Here is a 22,881-nt window from a genome sequence, read left to right as displayed (position 1 = left end):
TAGACAACAAATGGTGGAATTTAATTATAGTTGTAAATTAAAAAGGGTTCTTTTATTGTGTGTTTTTTTGGCAGGTTAGTCCATCTGCTGCCCATTGCCAACTCTATTGGTTAGCTCTAGTTATCTAAACCATACCCCCTCTGTCAATATTTTAATATTTAATATTTTTTTTATCTGTAATTTAAGTTTAGTATATTTTTAATTTAGGGATAATTACACGTTTCTCCCTTAAAGTTTGGTGTAATTATATGTAGACCTTTTATAGTTTGGGATAAGTTACTATATTAGTCAAAATTCACTGAATTTGCTGATATTAACAAAAAAAATAAACTAAATAAAAATTGATATTTACCTTCAGTTAATTGATTACTGAATTATTGCAGGTCAAATAGTTTTTTTTAGAGCTAAACTACCTTTATAACGGTAAAGATATACCTTCTCATGTGCATTAACGCGTGGAAAATTTTAACATGTAATAAGTTAATATAAACTTTTTCTGATTTCTTTTATTTATATTAGCAAATTCGATGAGTTTTGTCTAATGTAGGAACTAATTTGTTAGAGGGAAGCAAATATCAGGAATGTTAGATGTAATCACCCAAACACAGGGAGTCTACTTGTAATTACACTAAATCTCAGGGAAGAAAAGTCAATTATTCCTTTAATTTAAATATTTATGAAATTCTTAAAAATAGTTCAATTGCGTATATCTGAGCAGTTGCCGCACTTTATGGTATGAAACGTCGTTAGGTAATTAAACTCATATTTTAAAAATATTTTAGAAAATATCAATTACATAACGAGCATATACTATAATTATATAGAGTTAATCTCTACAATATCATCGAGTCAATTGCTTATTTATGTTGATAATGATGATCAAGTACAAAATAATCTACACAACTAGCCCTCACTTGTATAATGAGTATAGACACCGATGGGGTAGGAGAGCCGTTAATGAATTTTAGGTGAATGACTACGCAGTGCATGGCGTAGCTTTCAAGACAACTGATGATTGACAAACTGTTGTGCCGTAGGTCAAACTGAGCAGTTGCAGCACTACTTTATTACAATTAGCTTATGATTAATTGCATTTTATTGTCTGAAAATTTAAAAGAATTATATATAATAAATTATAGGGTAAAATATACTTTGCCTCCTTGAATTATTCGTCATGTAATATTTACTCTTGAAGTAATAAATGTAACACTTATCCCGTTGATTGACAAAAATACCCCGCAAGTCTTGATCAATAATATTATTTTTAATATATTTTAGTATTTTATACGTTAAATCATCACTAAATTATTTTTAATTAATTTTTTTAATAAGTGAAGAATTTAAATTAAAGTGGAGTATAAATTCATATATATATAGTAGATACACAATAAATATAATATAACCAACAATTCATTTATGCTTCTTAAAAGAAATTGATAAATATATATTTGTGTGATTAACCAAAAGTTAAATATTTTTATAAAAAAATGAATAAATATATTTTATCATACTTTTTAAAGAAAATATGTTAAAAAAAATCGATATTTATTATTTATTTTTATCTAAAAGAATAAATAGTTAATAACTTGATTTTATTACCAAATCAATAAAATCTTTTCATGAAATTTTTTTGTGTATTTATTGTACTCATTTATTAGTTAACGTTGAGTCTGTGAAAAAAATAAAATTTGAGCTATTTACCTCATTGATTATATTTTACTTTATTATAAATAAAACATATTTTTTTCAATTAAGAAAATTGTAATTAAACTTAAAATGCAAAATTACTAAAAAAAATTCTTTGAACTAAATATGTATATATATGTAATATAAGGGCAATATTGTTTAAAAATTTAATTGTAGAAATAAAAGGTAATTGTTACATGACGAATAGTTCAGGAGCAAAGTGTATTTTACCTAAATTATATATATTTTCTTAATATAACTCAACCACTCGTCAAAAGAAAGTGTAAAGAGTAAGTGGTTTCACAGAACATAAGTTGCACCAACCTTCTCCAAATGGAAGATAATTAATTAAGGGAATTTGATTTCCAGTCCTATAATATAAGGGAAATTACAAGATTGGCACTACTGGCCCATTTGGTATTGTTTCCAAATGCACACTGTTTTGGATTTTGAAAATAGGGTTGATTATAGTTTTCTTTTCTGAGATTTGGTGTAATTACATATAAATGTTTTATGATTTGAGAAATTATATTTAGTATTCTTAATATTTGTTTTCATCTAACAAATTAGTCCATTTGTTAGTCAAAGTTTATCGAATTTACTAATATTAACAAAAAAAATTTATATTTACCCCGATAGATTTATTACTGACCTGTTGCAGGTTAAATAAATTTTTTTATAATTAAATTATACACCTTCACGTGTTAATGTATGTGAGGAGATATATCTTCACTGTTATAAAGGTAGTTTAGTCCGAAAAAAATATTTGACTTATAATAAGCCAGGTAAATATTAATTTTTCTATTAACATCAGCAAATTCAGTGAATTTGACTAATAAAAGAATTTATTTGTTAGATAGAAACAAACTTCAAAAGTTATATATATAATTTTTCAAACTATAGAAAATTTACATATAATTTCATCATATTTTAAAAGTGGAAAACATAATTATCCTTTAAATATGTTTGGTCAGGCACTTCCATTGAGAAGGCGCAATCCCACTGGCAAATGCTTCACAAAGCAATCTAGTGGAAATGGCTTAAGTGAAATACTTTTTATGCCCTCATAATTGTTTTCTTTCCCCTGTGCCAGAGGCGTGCAAGTATTCTTGTAACGTGACCTCTTACCTACAGTAAAACAACCTCTTCTCATTCAATCTTCTGACGCCCTGTTTTATTATATTAACGGATAATTATACTCATTTTTTCTAAAAAAAGGTTTTGTGTAGTTACACGTAGATTAGTTTGAAAAATTATATCTTATATTTTTTATATTTGCTTCTGTTTAAAAAATAAGTCTCTTTATTAGTTAAAATTTACTGAATTTGCTTATATCAACAAAAATTGATATTTATCATCGATGTACTTATTACTGACTTATTGCAAGTTAAATAATTTATTCGGACTAAACTACCCTTATAACAGTGAAGATATACCCCTTCACATACATTAATATATGAAAAACTATGAGGGTAATTTGATTATAAAAAAATTTATTTGACTTGCAATAAGTTAACTGGGGCTAAAAATAGATTTTTTTTAATTGTTTTTGTTAATATCAGTAAATTCGATGAATTTTTAGTAAAGAAAGTACTTATTTTGTTAGATGGAAGCAAACCTTAGGGTGCAAGATGTAATTTCCTAAAATACAGGAGATCTATGTGTCATTACACCAAACTTTAGAGGAGAGGAATGTAATTATCCCAAATATTAAATGTTATGTATCATTTTTAAGAAATTAACTTATGATACCAATAAGATTTAATATTTTTGACCTAATTATATGCAACTTGATTACTTTAATTTGTAAAAATTAGAAAGTATCAAATGGATTTGGAAATAAATTGTTGGATATAATACAAATATATTGAAACTTTAAGGTACTAAATTGAAATTTTATAAAGTTATTAGAGTTAAATTATATAAATTTAGAAATTGAGGGCCAATTTTTAATTTTAATAGAAGTATAAAAAAAATAAAAAGAGAGAAATAGAAAATTGGGAGTCTGATGTGGTGGTGTGAAGACAAAGTCACACGTGTTGCCATTTCAAATTATTGTGTCAAGATACATACATATCTATATAAACAATGGGAGTGTTTGCGGATACTTTAAAAATACGTTTTTCAATTTTGAATCCCCAAAAAATATTTTTGAAGTGTTTGGATGTATTTTCAGCTTTTTGAAACGGCTGAGCAAAGCATTTTTAAGCCAAAAGTTCGAAATAGTTTGGGGGGTGCTTCTAGCACTTTGGTTTTTTGCAAATAAATCCAACTCTATTTTGGTTGTTTTACCCTTGTTATAATAATTTTAATTCAACTTTTATTATTTTTAATTTATTTTTATAATTGTACATTTAAAGTTGATAATTTGAACAATTTAACAATAATCAGATTTACACTTTCACATATTTAATATTTTAAATTTTTTAAATTTTATTTGCTATTACATCTAATTATATTATTTCGTTCACATATTATAATTTGATTAAACACAGTTTTTGTAATATTTTTTAAAAAATAAGTATTAAATATACTAATCGGAATAGAATTTATTATTTTTTTGTGAAAAAATAATTATTAAAACAAACAACAAGTTAAAAAATAAGAACAAAATAGCATTTGTTTAACATAGGGAAAACAATTATCTTTAATTAATTAAGTTTATTTTGGAAATGATTTTTTTCTCCAAATATTATCAAATTTAGTTTTTAACTAGCTTTTAATTTTTTATAGAAACACTACTCACTTTTGATTCTACTATAATTTTCAACTTTTTCTACAAAAATCACTTCTCTATAAGTAGAAGTTTTTGCAAACACTCCCAATAGTAGGCCCAGAAGGTGTTTGGCTAAGCTTATAAGCTCCTCAAAACATCTTATAAGATGTTTGAGAGCTTATAAGCTCTAAATATTTGTTTGGCTAATTTCTTTTTAAAGAGTTTATAAGATCTCAAAATAAAATGTTTTGGATATATAAGCTCTTTTAAAAAAATTAACTTTCCTAATTTTTTTTTATAAAATTTTATAAGCTATATAAAATTAATATGCCATAAGACAACATCGTTCATACATGACGTGGGGATATTTCCTACATCCCTTATTGAGACCTTCACAATTGGGATTAAGACCTACAGAGATCAAGACAAACAACATTTCTGAAGGTATGTTTAGTGAAAGGTAGGGCCTTGGAGGACCTATAGCGCGAACGTATTGGAAGGTTATGAGAGACCTCTGTACACAAAGGACGGAATGTTAGAAAACCACTGCCAGAGCCGCCCGCACTACTCTGTTTGCACAATGTTGGTCCCCTGGACCACCTCTTGTCTTTATCAGCTGGGCTAGTACCCTCCTGCAGAGACTCTTCAAGCCAAAGAAAAAAATACGTGAGATCATACCAAAGCTAGAAAGGATGTTCAAAATCCTCCGTACTATCAATCGACACAGATGCCAATGGCATAACCTTTGACAATTGGGATCTTGCGGATATATACTTCCCACATAACGATCCCGTAGTCATTACTGTAGATTTAGCCAACTTCGTCGTACAGAAGGTGCTAGTAGATAGTGGTAGTTCAGCTGATATCATTTTAAAAAATGTGGTAGAAAGAATGGGTTTGCTTATGACGGATATAAAACCAATTAATACCCCACTCATGGGGTCCGGAGGGGGAAGCATAGCCCCCGCATGAGTCATAAGCTTGCCAACATCCCTTAGAGCAGATCCATGCCAAAAGACCATAATGGTCAGGTACTTGGTTGTTACATACCTTTCGCATATAATATTAAACTGGGACAAATTGCTTTAATCAGTTTTATATGGTGGTATCAACTTATCACCTTAAAGTTAAATTCCCCAATAAGCAATGGAATGAGACTGGTGAAAGGAGACCAGGAACAAGTAAGGAAGTGTTACATCCCAACAACAAAGGGAAACCGTGTGCCAGGAAAGAACTTTGGAGCCAAAGAGAAAAAGAAGATGGCATACCTTGACATTCAACCAGAGATCAAGAAGAAAAAGATGAAAAGAAATTGAGACTGCTGAGCACAAAATAATTGATTTGGTCCCAAGAGAGAAAGAGCGTACAACTCGGATTGAAAGCCAACTCCCCGAGGACATGGCATACGACTTGTAGAATTCCTAAGGAAAAATGTGAATATGTTTGCTTGGTCAGCATCCGATTTCCAAGGTATCAGCCTTGAAGTTATTGACATCGACTGAATGTGGATCCGAACGTGAAGTCGATAAGGCAGAAGAGAAGAAACTTTGGGCATGATAGGAACCTGATTATTGAGAACGAAATGAACAAATTGCTGGCAGCAAGGTATGTCCAAGAAGTCCAATACAAATGTGGTGATCGTCACCAAACCCGGGGAGAAATGGAGAATGTGCATTAATTTCACAGATCTCAACAAAGCTTGTCCAAGAGATCCCTGTCCCTTGCCCTGCATGGACCAACTAGTAGATTCAACTGCGGGCTATGCACTCTTGAATATGATGGATGCTTTTTAGGGATACCATCAAATACTTATGGCAAAAGAAGATTGTGTGAAAATTTCATTCATCACGAAAAATGGCACATACAGCTACAGGGTCATAACTTGCAAACTGAAAAATGCTAAGGAGCAACCTATCAAAGATTGGTGAATCAATGTTCAAATAACTGATTGAAAAAACCATGGAGGTGTATGTTGATAACATGTTAGTTAAAAAAAATGAAGCAGACACAACACTTGAAACATTTGGAAGAGTCTTTTATGATTATGAGAAAGTACGAAATAAAGCTGAATCCAGCGAAATGCGCCGTCAGGGTCAGAGGAGAAAAATTCTTGGGATAGATGGTCACTGAGAGAGGAATAGAGGTCAACCCGGAGAAGATCAAAGCGATCTTGCAAAATGCCAATGCCAAAATCCGTGGAAGACATCCAAAAACTGGCAAGAAAAATGGCATCTCTTAGCAGATTCATTTTAAAGGCTGCAAATAAAGATTTACCCTTTTTTAATATCCTGAGAAATTTTAAAAATTTTGAGTGGACCCCTGAGTGCGACAAAGCTTTTAACTATTTGAAAGAATACATGTCTTTACTCCCCTACTAGCAAAGCTTATAGAATGAGAATCGTTATATTTGTACTTGGTTGTGACAAAATATGCTGCAAGCTCCATTTCAATAAGACTTCTGAATCGTGACCAGCGACCAGTTTACTATGTGGTCGCATGTTCAAAGGTGCAGAGAAAAATTACTTGCTGATTGAGAAGTATGCATTAGCCTAATAGTTACTGCAAGAAAGTTGAAACCAAACTTTCTGTCTGATGCTATAATTGTGTTAATTGATTAACCTTGAAGCAAGTCTTAACAAGACTCGATGCGTCAAGAAGGCTAGTGAAACAAAGAATTTCACATAAACCTATTATCATCTAGAAAATAGTTTATTTTTTCAATCTAAAACTCGTGACCATAATGCATTAAGATCTGTAAAAAACTTGTGTAACCAAATGAATCACGTCTATGTATGTCTACATATCGTTCAAGTCACACCATGAATTACCCTATACTATGTCGAATTCTGTCTTAGTTCATCAACATAACTAATTAAATTTAAGAGTTGATCATGCTCGCAAATTATAAAAACAAGAACAAGAGGTGGTAGTATTTCCTCGAGGTGGTGCTTGATTCTTTGCCAATCCACTCTACTAGGCCCTTGTTCTTATAATGTCGCTTGTCACCATTCTTGATTTTTCTCTTTCTCATGTGAGATTGATTCCATGCCTTGGTATGTTCCTTGTACAATTCGACATTCTCGCAGGCTTGTTCCCTTCATCTCTTCAACTTATTAGGTCGTCGCCCCTTGTTCTCACTTGTCTTTTTCCAAGTAGACCATGCTTCAACTGGTGCTTTTACTTTTCGATTGGAAGTACATATTCATTCAAAAGCAACACCTTCTCTTATTTTGACTTTAATTCTTGTCCAATGTTTACAACATTTGTAACCTCTTTATACTCTTCTTTCGTACCCTACAAATTATTCCCATTAAAATTTTCTGTGTAATTTCATTTAAATCCTCACATTTGACTAAATGTACATGATCAGCCCTAGGGATATCAAGGCTACCAATTACAAATATATCATGCTCATGTACAAATTGAAGTAATCAAAACGTTTTCTTCCTTTTTCTCCTTTCAGCAGCCATATAGTAAACATGTATCGCTCTTTCTTTTTTGCCTTTTTTTCTTAATTTGTTATTAGATTATACTAATTATGTTAATTATATGTTTAATTAGTTAATCATTAACTAATCATTACTAATTAAACTCTAACAATTCTCCTTAATTAATTGTTAAGTCATTGATTATAAGATTGTTAGATATAACTATATTATAAATAATATTTATCATATTCTCCTCAGACATTTCCTCACCCGCCCACTTCATCCCCTTACTTGCCGTCAGCTCCTGTCTCCGCCTCCCCTCCTCAGCCGGTCTCTCTCTCCCAACCACCTCCTCTGCCCGTCGCCGTTGCCTTCTCTCTCTCCCTATATATATATTTATCATCTCTTAAGATTTTGTATAATTACATACAAATTTTAATTTGAAAAATTATATCTAATATCTCTAAGGTTTACTTTCGTCTAATAAATAAGTTTTCTATTAGTTAAAATTCGTCAAACTTGTCGATGTTAACAATAAATTGGATAACAATTTCATACTTACCCCTATTGACTTATTAGCGATTTGTTGCGGGTCAAATAATTTTTTATGATCAAATTACCTTTATATATTTTCACACATTAATGCATGTGAGGAGGTATATTTTCACTATTACAAGAGTAGTTTAGTCAGAAAAAAAAATCGTTTAACCTGCAATAAGTCAGTAATATTAATATGAATAAATTTAATGAATTTTAACTAATAGCAAGACAAACCTATTTGTTAAATGTAAGCAAGTTTCAGAGATATTACATGTTATTTTTCAAACCACAAAAAATTAATCGATAATTATACCAAATCTAAAAAGAACATGTCCTAATAGTCTATAATAAAACAATGACACAATATTTTATCCTTACAAGTGTTGGTAACAACTTTTGTATAATTCTTGTCATTATTAAATTACAAAAATCCTTATCGTGATCAAACAAAAAATGTCACTTAGTACATATATTAGTGATAATTTTTATGCCACGCTTTAATGTTTAATCCCTAATAATATATATATATATATATATATATATTGGTAGTGTTTAAATTTAGTTGAGAAAATAAAGAAGTTTATTTTACCATATGAATTACAATTCATGATTGACATTTTATTACTTTCATAATCTTATTCCACAACTTCAAAACCTTAATTCTAAAAAATAAAATCTTACATTAAGAAACATGTTGTAAGACGTATGAACTTATAGAAAAATTTAGATTACTTTAGGATTGATTGATTTGAATTTGCGAGAAAAATTTTAAAAAAAGTATTTCAAATGACTTTATGACAAAATAGTTTAAAATCGGACAAAAATCCCTTTTGGTCCTTGTACTTTTGGTCAAAATTGATTTTTGGTCCCTAAATTTTTCGAGACACAAATTTGATTTTTAATTTTTACAATTTTGATCGAACCATTAAAATTGAATTTTACAGATGTTAAGTTTGGAGGGAAGCGAATGGACCAAAATCATAATAATTTGTAAAATTTAGAAACCAAAAAGTCATACCTCAAAAGGTGTACAGGCCAATATCATAATAATTTATAAAGATTATGAACTAAAATTGAGTTTGTCCCATAGTACAGAAACCAAAAGTCTACTCTTTAAAATTGGGAAAAATGCAACCAACCCCTTTATGATATCACAAATGAGCAAATTATCCTTTTATGAAAAATAAATAGCGATTTACCTCCTTATATTTTTTAAAATACAATAATTTACTTCCCTATGTTTTTTAAAATGAAGCAATTTACCTCCATGTATAAGGAGGTAAATTGCTTCATTTTAAAAAGTATATGGAGATAAATTGCTATATTTTTTTCATAGGGAGATAATGTGCTCATTTTTAATATCACATGGGTAAATTGCTATTCACCCCTTTAAAATCTATTAATATTCAACAAAATATTATCTAAATCTAAAATCCAAGGATTTGAAATCCTTTCAAGTGTACAATTATCCAAATAAATTAGTTAAACTTAACCAAACACCCTCTAATGAACAACCATTGATGAACTTACAATTAAAGGTAAAGCTTAGTTGAAAATGAACTTTCACATTAACACCAACAATGCAGAAGAAGATGAACAGCTATTATTTCCAACAGTGAACAAGAACATGGTTTCTGGTACCCGACCTTGAAGGGTCAATCCATGGAGAATTACAGGAGCTTCAAAGTCATTCAGAGTATGTAAATATCACAACATACAGTGTTGAAGATCTGAGTAGAAATCGGAGAAGGATACGTCATATATATACACTCTCTCAAGCAGCTTCAGCAAAGCCAACTTTCATATTCCCGTAGTCAAACACAGTGTGATACTGCCCCATGAAAACATCCCCCAAGATCCTGTAAAATCATGCACACGACATCCACAGCAGCTATAAGTCGGGCGAGAGCGACCTCCGATGAGTCAATTGTTTGCTAAAGCATAAATGCATTTTTCATCCTATAAATTAGCATGACTTAAAACGTAATTCTGTCTATTCGTTCTATAATTTTATTCCACAATCTATTAGCTTACGAGCAACCTAGTCTAATTTGGTAAGCAATTTAAAAGTTAGCTTGAAAAATTCAATATTAGTCTAATTTTTAGCATAACATCGGATTTTATGAAATTTACCCCAAAACATCTCTATTTTTTTCCAATTTTCGGCCAATTTGGTTAGGTCCGAAGTGTGTATTTTTCCCTTGAGTATGTACAATAAGTAACAAGAGCTTTGGTTCATTGGCTAAGTTTACGAGGGAATGCCAAATATTTGTTTAGGAAGCGATAATAAAATGTGCGGGGAAGTGCAAGAAGCATTCTACTAATGGAGAATGACAAAGCGGAAGATTACCATAGAGGGCCGCGAGGCGGAGGCACATCTAAGGCTGTGAATCCACTAATGCACTGAGCTGCATCACCCTCACCGACTTTGAGGACATACTGACCAGCAAAAACAATAAAACACGGAGGTAATGTAATTACGCATAAAACATGGACCTTTTTATGCATCCAATCAACTAAGTAACAAAAGCAAAGGAAATGTGTTGTAGAATCACAGCATGTAGACATCAAGGAAATGCGATGGACAAAATAGGGTTAGGAAAATTTCGCACACCCCTGGAACAGTGATGAATAAAGAAAGACAAACTTCCAGAACTCAATTTCTTGGGAGGCATGACAGTAATTCTCAAAACTAGGAGTGAAGAACGTACATGTTTACTCTTCCGTTATATGTCAGTGTGAGCAAGCTCTTCCATATTTCATTCTTGCATTAGAAAAGACATTTTACCCTTTTTTTCTTTATCAACGTTTCTTCATTTTCTACCTCATTTAGTTCCACTTTCTCCATTTATCAAATATAGCTCTAATTTCTAGAGTTCTCTCTTTACCTTTCGCAGTTGTGGGATGATGAACTACATGTTTCTGTAGTCACAGTGATCTTATCAGAATCTGAAGATAGACTGGAGGCCGACGTATGCCCAATTTCATTTTTATCTTTATCTGTTTCTTTCCAAGTCAGAAATAAGATTTTTAGAACATTATTGCAGTTGAAAATAACATCAATTGGAAACAAATTCACCAAACACATCAATGCGGCATTTCTCAAGAATGTCAACACATTGCTGCTCGGAGGTGAAGCAAGCTAATCAAATCAAAAATGGATGACAACATCTAGAGCTCAATACTAATTTCGTTCTACCTCTTACAATGGAGTCTATATCCTGCATAAGTTGTTCACATGTGCATTCAAACCAAGGATAATGAATAGAAAGGCTAATTTCCACTAGAACATAGCACGAATATTTTTAAGAAAGAAAAAAAGTGCATATAAAGGTAAGATGGAAAAGAAGTCCACTTTGCATACCTGCTCTGGGGTGAGATCAAATGATTTACCACCTATGGTAAAGGAAACATTTGGCATAGAAGAAAGGACACTGCAGTCGACAGCTGATTCTCCCATTGGACTTGGAAGCCGGTCACATAGCTGGCGTTCAAATTAAAGCTTTCAGACCACACACACACACACCAAAAAAAAAGGGTATAGACCTCTCCAAGATATGGATTTTCTCTACCTCGTTAATGTAGTCCAAAATCTTTTCTTCTGTTACGTTCCGTCTAAGTTGATTCTGCATCCATACAACTGCCATTTGGCAAGCGGTGCACATCTCATCATGGAGACCATATGAATCTTTAGTGCTGTCCTTGTCCACCACACTCTCAATAATCATACTGAATATAGTGTCAAAATGAACTCCATGTCAAACATATACAATTGACTCCAGTTGACAAGAAGGAATTAATAGCAATTATCATGCAAGAAAAAGGTACTTATCTGAAAGCACTGAAGTTGAAATCAGGAGAATATGATGTTTCATAATAGTTGCCCAAATTTAACAACAAGATTTGGTCATGATATAGAATGATTAAGCCAGCAACAAAATAGAATGAATACAAGGATGTACGAATATTATTTGATCTACATGACATTTTTACTTTTAAAAGGTTTAAAACACACTTTACATGTGTGCTCATAGTTGCATTCACCCTCTTAAAGAAAAAAGGTAAATCCCTCATGGAGAAAAGATATGGCATTGATGAAAATTTTTAAGACGAAAATACACAATAACCCCCCCCCCCCCCCAAATATATATATATATATATATATATATATATATGTGTGTGTGTTTTATAACAATAATTCCTAGAAGCTAATTTGAGTATGTTGAATTTTTTATCTAAATAAAATTTATTTGTAACTAACATATAAATATGTAAAAACTCCATAAGTTGAAGATCCTTATATTTTTTATGTAATTCTTCAAAAAATTTATATAGCATCTATTTCATATCATCGTATCCCTAAAATATGTGTATAAATTTTTATAAATGACATTGTAAAATATTTGTTGAAAAGCACCTCAATTAATTCTTTAATATCTAACAGACAAATAAAATAACTACTGTCCATATAAGTGTATGCTATATGCATTATGCCATATGTATTAAAACTTTACAATGTTCATACATATAAATTAATACCTAAAATAATTATATCAAAATGGGTAATTTGATTTGGTTATGTTCACACACACACACACACACAAACATATATATATATATATATTAGTAATTGCACAAAATGATGTCGAACTTATAATATATGCATTGATGTGCATAAAATGTAAGTGAACATATACAACCTGTGCATATATAATATTAATCTACAAGAATGTTCGATAATTTTGTGAATGTCTTAGCTATAATTATCTTAAATATTTATCTAAAGTAATTGAATATAAAGCATATAGTTTGTATATAACATAAAATATTACTTTTATAGAACTATGTATACAATATACATAATTAAATAACAAGATATTACAGATATCATGTGCATTTTTCACGTAAACAAATTTTCTCTACGAAAAGCAGTTCTTCTACACATTTCTATACTATATATATTTATACAAATTCTAAACTTTAAACATTATTTTACAAATAGAAGTTTAATAAGAATTTAAAATCACAAAAGGTAGTCATATGGGGTGTTTGTGACAGAACATACAAGGGAATTTTCAACCTAAAACTTTTGGTTGACGCCACGTCCTTTTTTCTAGGGGGTTTTTAGCTACCTTTTAACCTTGAAGGGGGGTAAAACATGTATTTAACCCTTAGTAAGAAAATAATTGAACCTCACCTAACATCACGAATGCCATCAGAGGAGCATAAACCTATTCTTGAGCAGATTCTCTGAGGTTCTTCCTGTAAACAACATGAAAAGCAGAATTCAGCTGTTAGAAAAGTAAAGTAGCCTAATAAGTAATAACTAGAGTGTTACAGATATGATATTCTTCAATTTATCAACTGATATATTGCAGTTTATCAAATATTCTCGAGAAAAAAATGAACTAGAGAAAAATGCAGAATATAACATACCTTAGATAACAACATCTCCAGTATGGTTTTGCCGTATAGGGAAACGACAGATTTGCATTCCTGGCTTACAACACCAGTAGCTCCAATGGCATGATTAATTAAAGTAACAACAGTCTGAAAATAGGATTTCCAACATGTTACCAGAATACGATAAGCTTCTGAATGCATACATAACATTCACTTAAAAATGATTTTTTACTAAGGTGACATGTGTTTAATCTAAAAGTCTATAGTCATAATTATGATATTGTTGGAGCAAATAAATGGATTATGGCTCGCTGCTCGCGCTGCCTTGTGTATGAAATTTCTAAATGAGAACGTGAAAAATCCTTAAATAGAAAAAGAAAAAGAAAATGTGAGAGAACGTCTTAGAAGTCATCTGTCATGTAACATCCATCTTCATATGCCATTTGGCACCATTGGAGAAGAAATGAATTTGATTGTAGGTTGAATAAGTCACTGAGAATACATTTGAAATAAGCTACTGTAGGTTTAATGAGTAATTGAGAATACATACAGTTGGTCCTGCTAATAAGGAGGTTCCAGAGTCGGCTATTGCAGAGCAACCACCAGAACAAAATCCTGGAGAAACGTACAGATTAGATCTATGAATTTTGCTAGGAAAGTAAAGATAAATGGTAATAAAACCATCAAAATGCACAAGCAAGATAGAAATAGAAGTTCCATAAATCACCAGTTGTCTCCCCGCCAATTAGAACTTCACCCATGTCAAACTGAGAACAGAGAAAGTCAAGGAAATGAGTGCAAGCATGCAAAGATATTCAGAAAGTGAGAGGTTAAGAAGGAGCACCTGCCAGTAACCCTTTTGAGTAACAGGAACATATGTATGTTCCCCCTTGAAATGATTAGGATCAACACCACCAAAAACAAGTTCACCCCCATCTTCCTCGTTACCTTTTCGATTTAACCAAAATGAAAAAACTGGGTCTTTCACTAGACCTTGATTCACCATATTGTACCTGTTAGAAAAGAAATTGGATGAATAGAAGAAATATTGATGCAGAAACTACCAAATGATAGACCACTCACTTTAGCATTTGAAAGAGGATGATTCGAGTCTTTCTATCAAATAGAAGTAATTCATTTTGATTCTAACTGTTTTCTACGACTTGGGATATTTTGTTAATGTAAAAGACAATAATACTTTTTTTTATTTTGAATTCACAACAATTCCATCTATTAGTCATAGTTTTACATTCTCACTCTCTTTTGTTTGAGTTCATAGTAATACGGGTTCAGTTTTTCTCTGAGTTTATAGCATTAGTGTTTGATCTTATACTAACTTGCAATCTACTAATTCGATAGGAAAGAGGCCTTGTTATATTTACGTGCATCTGGACTATTCCAGAATTAAAACTTTTTTCTAACTGTTTGTAGGACAATACTTATACATACTTGTTCTACATCAGCTGTCCACTATAAGAATGTTCATACATCTTAGTGGATCAGCTGTCCTTACTTCAAATCAGCAGACAGTTTAAGTGTGTGTATCTGTCTCTTTGTTTAAATTTCTTACCAGACAGGAACAGCATTCCCAACAGAAATTTCCTGAAATCCAAGTCCAAGAATACCATCAAACTTGGCTGCCAAGAAGGTAATGCCTGGCTCTTTTGTCGCTTCAATGAAATCCTAATGACAAAAGGATATAGAAGTTAATACAAGGCAAATTCATAAAATGGTTTCTCATTTTTATTTCTTTTTAAGATATACCTGATCCTTAACAACAAGGTTGCCGAGTTGAACGTGATCTCGGCTGAAAAAACCGGAGATAGATCCAGTTCCATAATGGATTGCAGCAGATTTACCTTCATAAAGAATAAATCCATATATGAAACTTCTCTTGTGCATGGTACACAGCACAAAATGAATGTGGGTAGCAATGAGCATTTTCATAGTGCTCCATCCATTGAGAAGGCCATATTTAGATATTAAAACAAGTTCGTGCCATCATGATATACATTAACAATCAATTTCTTCGGAGCATTGATTTTCTTCAAGCATGTGCAAGATACCCCATGAAGTTATTTAGAGATGAAACTGGGAAACAACAATTGCTCTCATATTAATCAACTGTTGGCAAAAAAGAACCACCAGTACTTGGAATGAGCTCATACATGTCGTATTTCATTGTGTCACCAATAAATTATCATCTAATACATATAGAAAGAAACCAGACTTGAAAGAACTTTTCAGTTTTCAAGTATTCATTGTCAAACAAATGCTAAAACTTATGTCTAAGGAACTTCCCTAACATTGTATAAAACAATTATCATAAATGCATGAGCCACAGTTCACAAACTGCCTATTGTATTTACATACTCAGCCCACAATGGAGGAACAATAAAAGAACTATAGTTACCATTCTTTTTGTAGGTACTTGAACGGCTTGACTTATACTTCGAATGGAAAAGGCAGGCAACCTGCAACCAATGGAAAACCCATAAGCAGAAAAAACACATGCGGAAATGCAGTAATACTTTTCAATAATATTGATCAAACAATAGTAACAAGAAGACTCACAGAAAAGTAGCACTTTGATGATGGCACCCAAAGATTAGAACTTCCAGTGTCAAAAATCACAGTGAATTTCTGGGGAGGTGTCCCAATACCAATCTCACCAAAATATTGAGCATCCAAGTAGTTCTTCAGAGAAATGATATCAGTACCCGAAACTTCATTAACACCACCTAAATTATTAGAACCCCCCTGCTTTGAGCCAAGAGTTTCCGAGAACCGGTTGATCTGATTCAGCTTCCTCTTCTTTAGCCCAATTCTCAACAACCCATCAGCACGGGCCGAAAACACAGTAGAAAACAGCAGAAAGAGCAGCACAAGTGCAGCAAAACCGTATCTTTTACCCATTGCACAAACTGCAAAGAGCCATTTACAAAAGCTCTGTAATTAACTTCAACCCCTATGCGTTGACCCATAAAAACACTAAAGAGTTCACTGATCATGAGCAAAAATTTGAAGGGCCTTTAATAGGAATTATAGGACTCCCATTCTCTTGCCTAAAACTAAATGGGCTGTTTTTCATAAGCTTTTTTCATAGTAAACTCCATATTCAGACACCTATTGCAATCGGCAGACTATTTTCTTGGTCTATTGATTGTTTTTCCAACTACCTAGAAGCCTAAAAACAGCTACAAAGTATAGGATCGTAACAAAAATTCATCATCTTCAATTAAGTGATCTTCTGCAAAAATAATTCAAGTTTGTAAAAGTTACCTGAGTCCTGAAGGAGAAGATGAGAGAAGAGGACAAAAACGAGCAAACCGAGAAAGAAGTGTAGTCAATGGTTTGGTGGGAGCCTTGGGGGCTGAAAAGTGACCAATTACGCAATATACTCGCAGTGAAGGCGCATTCAATTTGTTTAAATTTTTAAGGGATAGTTACACTCACAATCCAGAGGTATGATTTAACGATGGAACCCACTATTTCTTTATTCATTTAATCTTTTTTTTATTGACTATATTTTTGACACCTAGCAAAAGAAAATTTCTTATTTCTTTCGTATTTCACAGTAAAATACCTAAAAAAAGAAAAAATCGTGGTCGGGAAGGTTATAGTAGCCAAAGCCATTGGAATTTGTATAAATCTTTATATTTTACAAAATTATATTTAATATTTTTTTAAATTTATTTTTATTTAATAAATAAGTTATTTCATTAGTCAAAATTCATTGAAATGATGATATTAACCAAAAAACTAAAAAATAAAATCTATATTACCCCCAATTGATTTATTACTGACTTATAGTAGATCAAATGAATTTTTCTATAAGCAAAATTACCTTCATACGTCTTCATACTTTAATGCTTGCGATGAGATATATTTTCATCATTATAAGGGTAGTTTAGTTCGAAAAAAATTATTCGACTTATAATAAGTTATTAATAAGCTAATTTACGGTAAATATCAAGTCTTATTAAGTTTTTTTGTTAATATCAGCAAATTCAGTAAATTTTGATTAACGGGGGACTTATTTGTTAGATGGAATGGAAGGAAACTCAAGGATGTTAAATATAATTTCTCAAACCACAGGGGAGCTTTGTGTAATTACACCAAATCTTATGAGAGAGGAGTGTAATTATCTCAAAATTTAATTTTTACAAGTGTGGCGTCGTTCTTACGTATAATTAATACTTTTTATATTTTAAAAATATTATAAATAAAACTAAAGTATATAAATTAATATATTGCATTGAAAAAATTAATTTATTGATTAATAAAAAATTTAAAAAGTTGAATATGTTAATTACTTTCCCACTTATAAGCGCATAATACAGCATTGTCATTGACGTGTTTTGTGAGTGTGGATAGACCTTTTTAATTTAAATTCTCTTATTATTCAATTTTATTATTTGTATTTCTTTGAAATAATTACCTATTTTTTTTTTGGTTTAGTAATAAATAATATGATTGAATAAAAAATAGGAGAAAAGAGGGTGAAAGTATTGGAGCCGAATTATGAGAAATAATATAATCATGTTTCAACTAATATTGATCTTTATTTCTCACTCTAAAACTCTCTCTCAACAATCATCTTCTTCAGACTCCCACCACTCCTCAGCCGTCGCCGGCGACACCACTCGCTCCACTTGACCAGCTCATCACCGCCGAACCCTCCCCCCGTTCAATTTCTTCCTTCGCGCACTCACTGTCTACTGCTCACCGCCGCCAGCTCCGCCTCACCTCAACCTTTATTCTGCTGTCATTCTCCCACCTGTTGAAGCTCCCATGGCAGACCCCCACCCTCAGCCCTCTTCCTCCGTACCAACTCCTTTGATGGTTTTCCCATGAGGATTTTCAAGTGGACCCCAGACTTTGATCCTCAAATTGAGTCTCTTATTGCTCCAGCCAGGCTCAAGCTGCCGAACCTGCCCTGTCGTCTCTTTGAAAAAAATGCCCTCTATAGTATTGCTAAGCAAGTTGGCAAACCCCTCAGGATGGACGAAGCAACGCAGATCTATCACGACGAAATCTGGCAAGAATTTGTGTGGAAATTGATCTTACAGCACCCACAATGCAATGTCCGTATAATTTTTCACATAATTGAGATTAATTGGTAATTATTTAGAAATTTAAATTTAATTATAAATAAATTATACATTAAATTTGAATATAATAAAATGTGAACGGATTAAATTGGAGTTTGTTATAATATTTATGGGCAAATTATATTAATTAAGAAATTAGGAGGACGTAACGGGTATTTTTAAAAAAAAATTAAATTAAATAAAAAAAGAGAAAAGAAAAGAAAATTATAATTTACTAGCCATTTATTTCCTTTTATAGAATTTTCCATGGGCTGAAAAATGGGGGTTGGCAAATTTTATCAATTAAGATGCAAGGCCCAACGAATTTTTATTTAAATCTAATTTAATAAAATCCACCCAATTGAGCCCAATATGTATTTAATTAGATTAAATACATAAGCTCATATTGTCCTCATTAATAAGATCCAACTTATTAAATGATGAGGACAAGCCCAATATAAATTAATGCCATTAATTTATTCTTGGGATTTTTCCATCCATTGGAACTCTTATTTTGCAAGTAATCCAATTTACTTGTGAAATTAATTCCAAATTAACTCATTGTTCTTTCCCGATGATTTGTGTATAACTCTTTAGGTTCATGACCCTAGAGACTAGGTGAATGACCGTGTGAACATTTAGGTTCTCGAGTCCATATGGGTACGGTCCTTCCGTCCTGTCTCCCGGCCTTAGTCTAGGCATGGAATTAGGTGTCGATTCTCATCCTGGACTAAACATCTATACTTAATACTTAAGATTGCATTACGCCAAGTTTCTCAACATAGAAGCCTCCTTTTCATATTCAATCAACGACTATAGCCATAGATTCATATAGTGTGAACACATCTCCAAGTGCATAGGAGATACCTTTGTCTCATACTAACAGGGGATGGATCCTCTTATTGGAACTCACCGTCTTCGTTACATACTCCGACTGTATTGAACAAGGCTTATGATAATTATATTTATGATACAATCACCTCTCGTGCACATCCAAGATACAGTCATCGTATGCACGTGACTGCCGTGATTCCTCAAGTCTGAGGACTACGCCCATATTATCAGAGTCGGAGATTCGAGTAATACTGACCAATCCTCCAAGGCTTCCATGTGACAATCCCTGCGAGTCAGTTCAGTCAGTTGACCACCTTGTCAATTAACCGACTGAAATTGCATAGACCTCCAACGTCTGTCGCTGATGAAATGCGACACTCATCCCATGAATGCAATACTCAGTGCAAGTCTCAGTAGGACTCTCGATGTCTAGTCTTAGGTCCTCGACTTGAAACATTTCGGACCAACCATCAGAAGTTGGTTTCAAAATCGTCATCCAATGCGCAACCCAACTCATGGGTTATTAAATGGTCTGTGGGCATCTATTATGACGTCGAAGCAGTGCTTAACGTAATTGGTAAGCACAACAGATACGTGTCCAAAGATGAATACTTATCATATTCGTTGGAACAATATTACTTAAATAAAGATTGCTTTAACGATTCTCAAAACTACCAACCCCAATTGACTTTTTTATCACAATATATTCAATTCAATTTCACTATTGATAGTCTCTTTCCACGATGAAATAAATACATATTATATATAATACCATTTTTTAAATATTTTGCAGACTTTGTGAAAACGACTGTGTGCTGATGCTGACGATGCCCAAAAAGGAAAAAAAAAATGATGAAGGAAATTCACAAAGGAAGTTCAGATAACCATTCTTGGGCTCATCCTTTGCCAAATAGGGCTCTCATTTGAATTCTTTGGATTTTATGGGTCGGGTAGCAAAGACGTCATTGTAGTTGTATTAGAGTTTTAGTATAAAGTGATACTAAATATTTAAAGTTCTATATGTTCTTTTGTACTAAATATTAAATTTGAAGTTATCTAAAGTTCTATATTTTCTTTCAATTTGAAGTTATTTATTTGTTTATGTTTTGATTTTCTATATAACTAATCCACTAATTTCTTTAGGATAGGAGAACATGAATTCCAATATTATTGGAGATTTAGCTCCAAGCGTTCTATCAAATTAAATTCGGAAAATATACAAGCAATTTTCTTGTATTATTGTAAAAAAATAAATTATTCCTATAATAATAATAATAAAATAATTTATCTTTATATATTTTTAAAAATATATTAATTTATCTTTTTGTGTTTTTAAAAATAAAACATTTATCTTTTTAGATAATAAGGTAAATGAATATTAAATTTATATATAGAGAGAGAAGGGCAGGGTGAATGAAGGGGACAGAATGGCGGCGGCAACATGGAGGAGGGAGAGGAGGCGACGGCATACAGGAGGGGAAGGTACAACGGCAGGATAGTGAGGGGCAGTGTGGGAAAGAGGGGGCAGGCAGGGGCAACGAGGGAGGGGGGAGGAGGGAGATGAAAAAATAATTATAAAAATATTTTTATATTAGAAATAATTACACTCTTCTTCCCTATGGTAATTAGTGTAATTATACGTAAACCTCCTGTGGTTTGAAAAATTATAATACCCCTGAAGTTTATTTCCGTCTAACAAATAAGTCCGTTTATTGGTCAAATTTTCTCGAATTTACTGATATTAACAAAAGAAATTGAATAAAATTTTCATATTTACCCCGATTGACTTATTACTGATTTATTGCAGGTCAAATAAATCTTTTTGTGATAAAATTATCCATATACATCTTCATATGTTAATGCATGTGATGAGGTATATCTTCATTGTTATAAGGGTAGTTTAATCAGATATTTTTTTTAACCTACAATAAATCGGTACTAAGTCTCGAAGGTAAATATCAATTTTTATTCAGTTTTTTTATTAATATCAGCAAATTCAATAAATTTTGACTAACAGATGGATCAATTTGTTATATAAAAACTAACTTCAAGAGTATTAAATGTAATTTTTCAAACGACAAAGGATCTATGTGCGATTATATTAAATTTCAAAGGAGGATAGTGTAATTATTTCTTTATATTATTATCATAAATATTAATATTTTTTAGGAAAAATTGCATAATACCCCCTGTGTTATGTTAAAATTGCACGAAACTTACCTGTGTTAAACAAATAGCCATAAAAGACCCTGTAAATTTTAAAACCCTGCAAAAAAGACCCCCTCCGTCCAAAACTGACGGAAGGTGCTGTACACGCGGGGGAAATGAGAATGGGGGCCTTTTTTGACTGTATTTCAGCCTTTATGGTAGTGTTAAGGTCTAAAATACCCTTCCCCTCCCATTACATATACACTTAACTTCCTCCCACAAACATACTACACAAAATTCAGATTTTAGGGTGCTGCAAGCTTAGTTTTCTCCAGGTAATTTTTTTTAATTATTTATTTAACATTATTTTTTTAAAATATTTATTTATGATATTTATTTATTGTTCTTTTTGTAGCAATGTCTTTTGCTTCTCAAAAATCCACTTCGAAAGATGGAAAAATTGATTTACGATATAGAAATTCAAAGTGTTATTGCCAAAAAAATGCCGCAATTAGAGTTGTAGGTCCAAGCAAAGAAAGTGAAGGGAAATTATTTTGTAATTGTAGAACAAATGAATGTAACTTTTTTTGTTGGTTGGACCCTATTAGTATTTTTGAAAAATTTTCACAGTCAACATCAACACAATCTATTAAATTCGAAGAAGAAGCCCAGTCCAGACAGATGAAAATGGAGGACGATTTTGATGAAGTACTATCTATATGCAAAAATTTGGCATCTAATATCAAGAGACTTGAAGCAAATGAACGAATGATGAAGGCATTTTTTTTAATTCTTATTGTTTTGCTTGTTGCAATATTATTCAAGTAGTTATATGTTGTAATTTAACGGATGTATTTTGGATGTTCACAATTGAAGTTGATTCCATTTTGTATGTATTTTCCCTGTAAATATACTTGAAGAACAAAGTAGTACCAAAAAAACCAATAAATATGAATAATTAAATTCCTGTAGCACAACAAAACACTTAGCTAAATAATCATTCACTGTAGCACATCAAACACTTAAACAAATA

At 31.7% G+C, this 22,881-nt stretch overlaps 1 protein-coding gene across 1 annotated transcript; it reads right to left on the bottom strand.

The window, feature by feature from the left end:
• Positions 9,916 to 17,215, bottom strand: LOC105178490 (cyprosin). Its single transcript, XM_011101971.2, has 14 exons — positions 17,056 to 17,215; positions 16,348 to 16,697; positions 16,187 to 16,247; positions 15,538 to 15,632; positions 15,344 to 15,456; positions 14,618 to 14,786; positions 14,501 to 14,540; positions 14,324 to 14,388; positions 13,807 to 13,920; positions 13,568 to 13,632; positions 11,943 to 12,099; positions 11,735 to 11,854; positions 10,721 to 10,809; positions 9,916 to 10,229 (listed from the first exon to the last, which is right to left on the bottom strand). Exons 2-14 carry the CDS (start codon positions 16,687 to 16,689, stop codon positions 10,145 to 10,147), a joined length of 1,515 nt encoding a protein of 504 aa, XP_011100273.1. The 5' UTR covers positions 16,690 to 16,697; positions 17,056 to 17,215; the 3' UTR covers positions 9,916 to 10,144.

The sequence above is a fragment of the Sesamum indicum genome, linkage group LG16 (genome assembly GCF_000512975.1).
Source record: "Sesamum indicum cultivar Zhongzhi No. 13 linkage group LG16, S_indicum_v1.0, whole genome shotgun sequence".
NCBI classification, from domain to species: domain Eukaryota; kingdom Viridiplantae; phylum Streptophyta; class Magnoliopsida; order Lamiales; family Pedaliaceae; genus Sesamum; species Sesamum indicum.
Note: the sequence above shows the minus strand (reverse complement) of the source record. Positions and strands in the feature narration are given on the sequence as shown.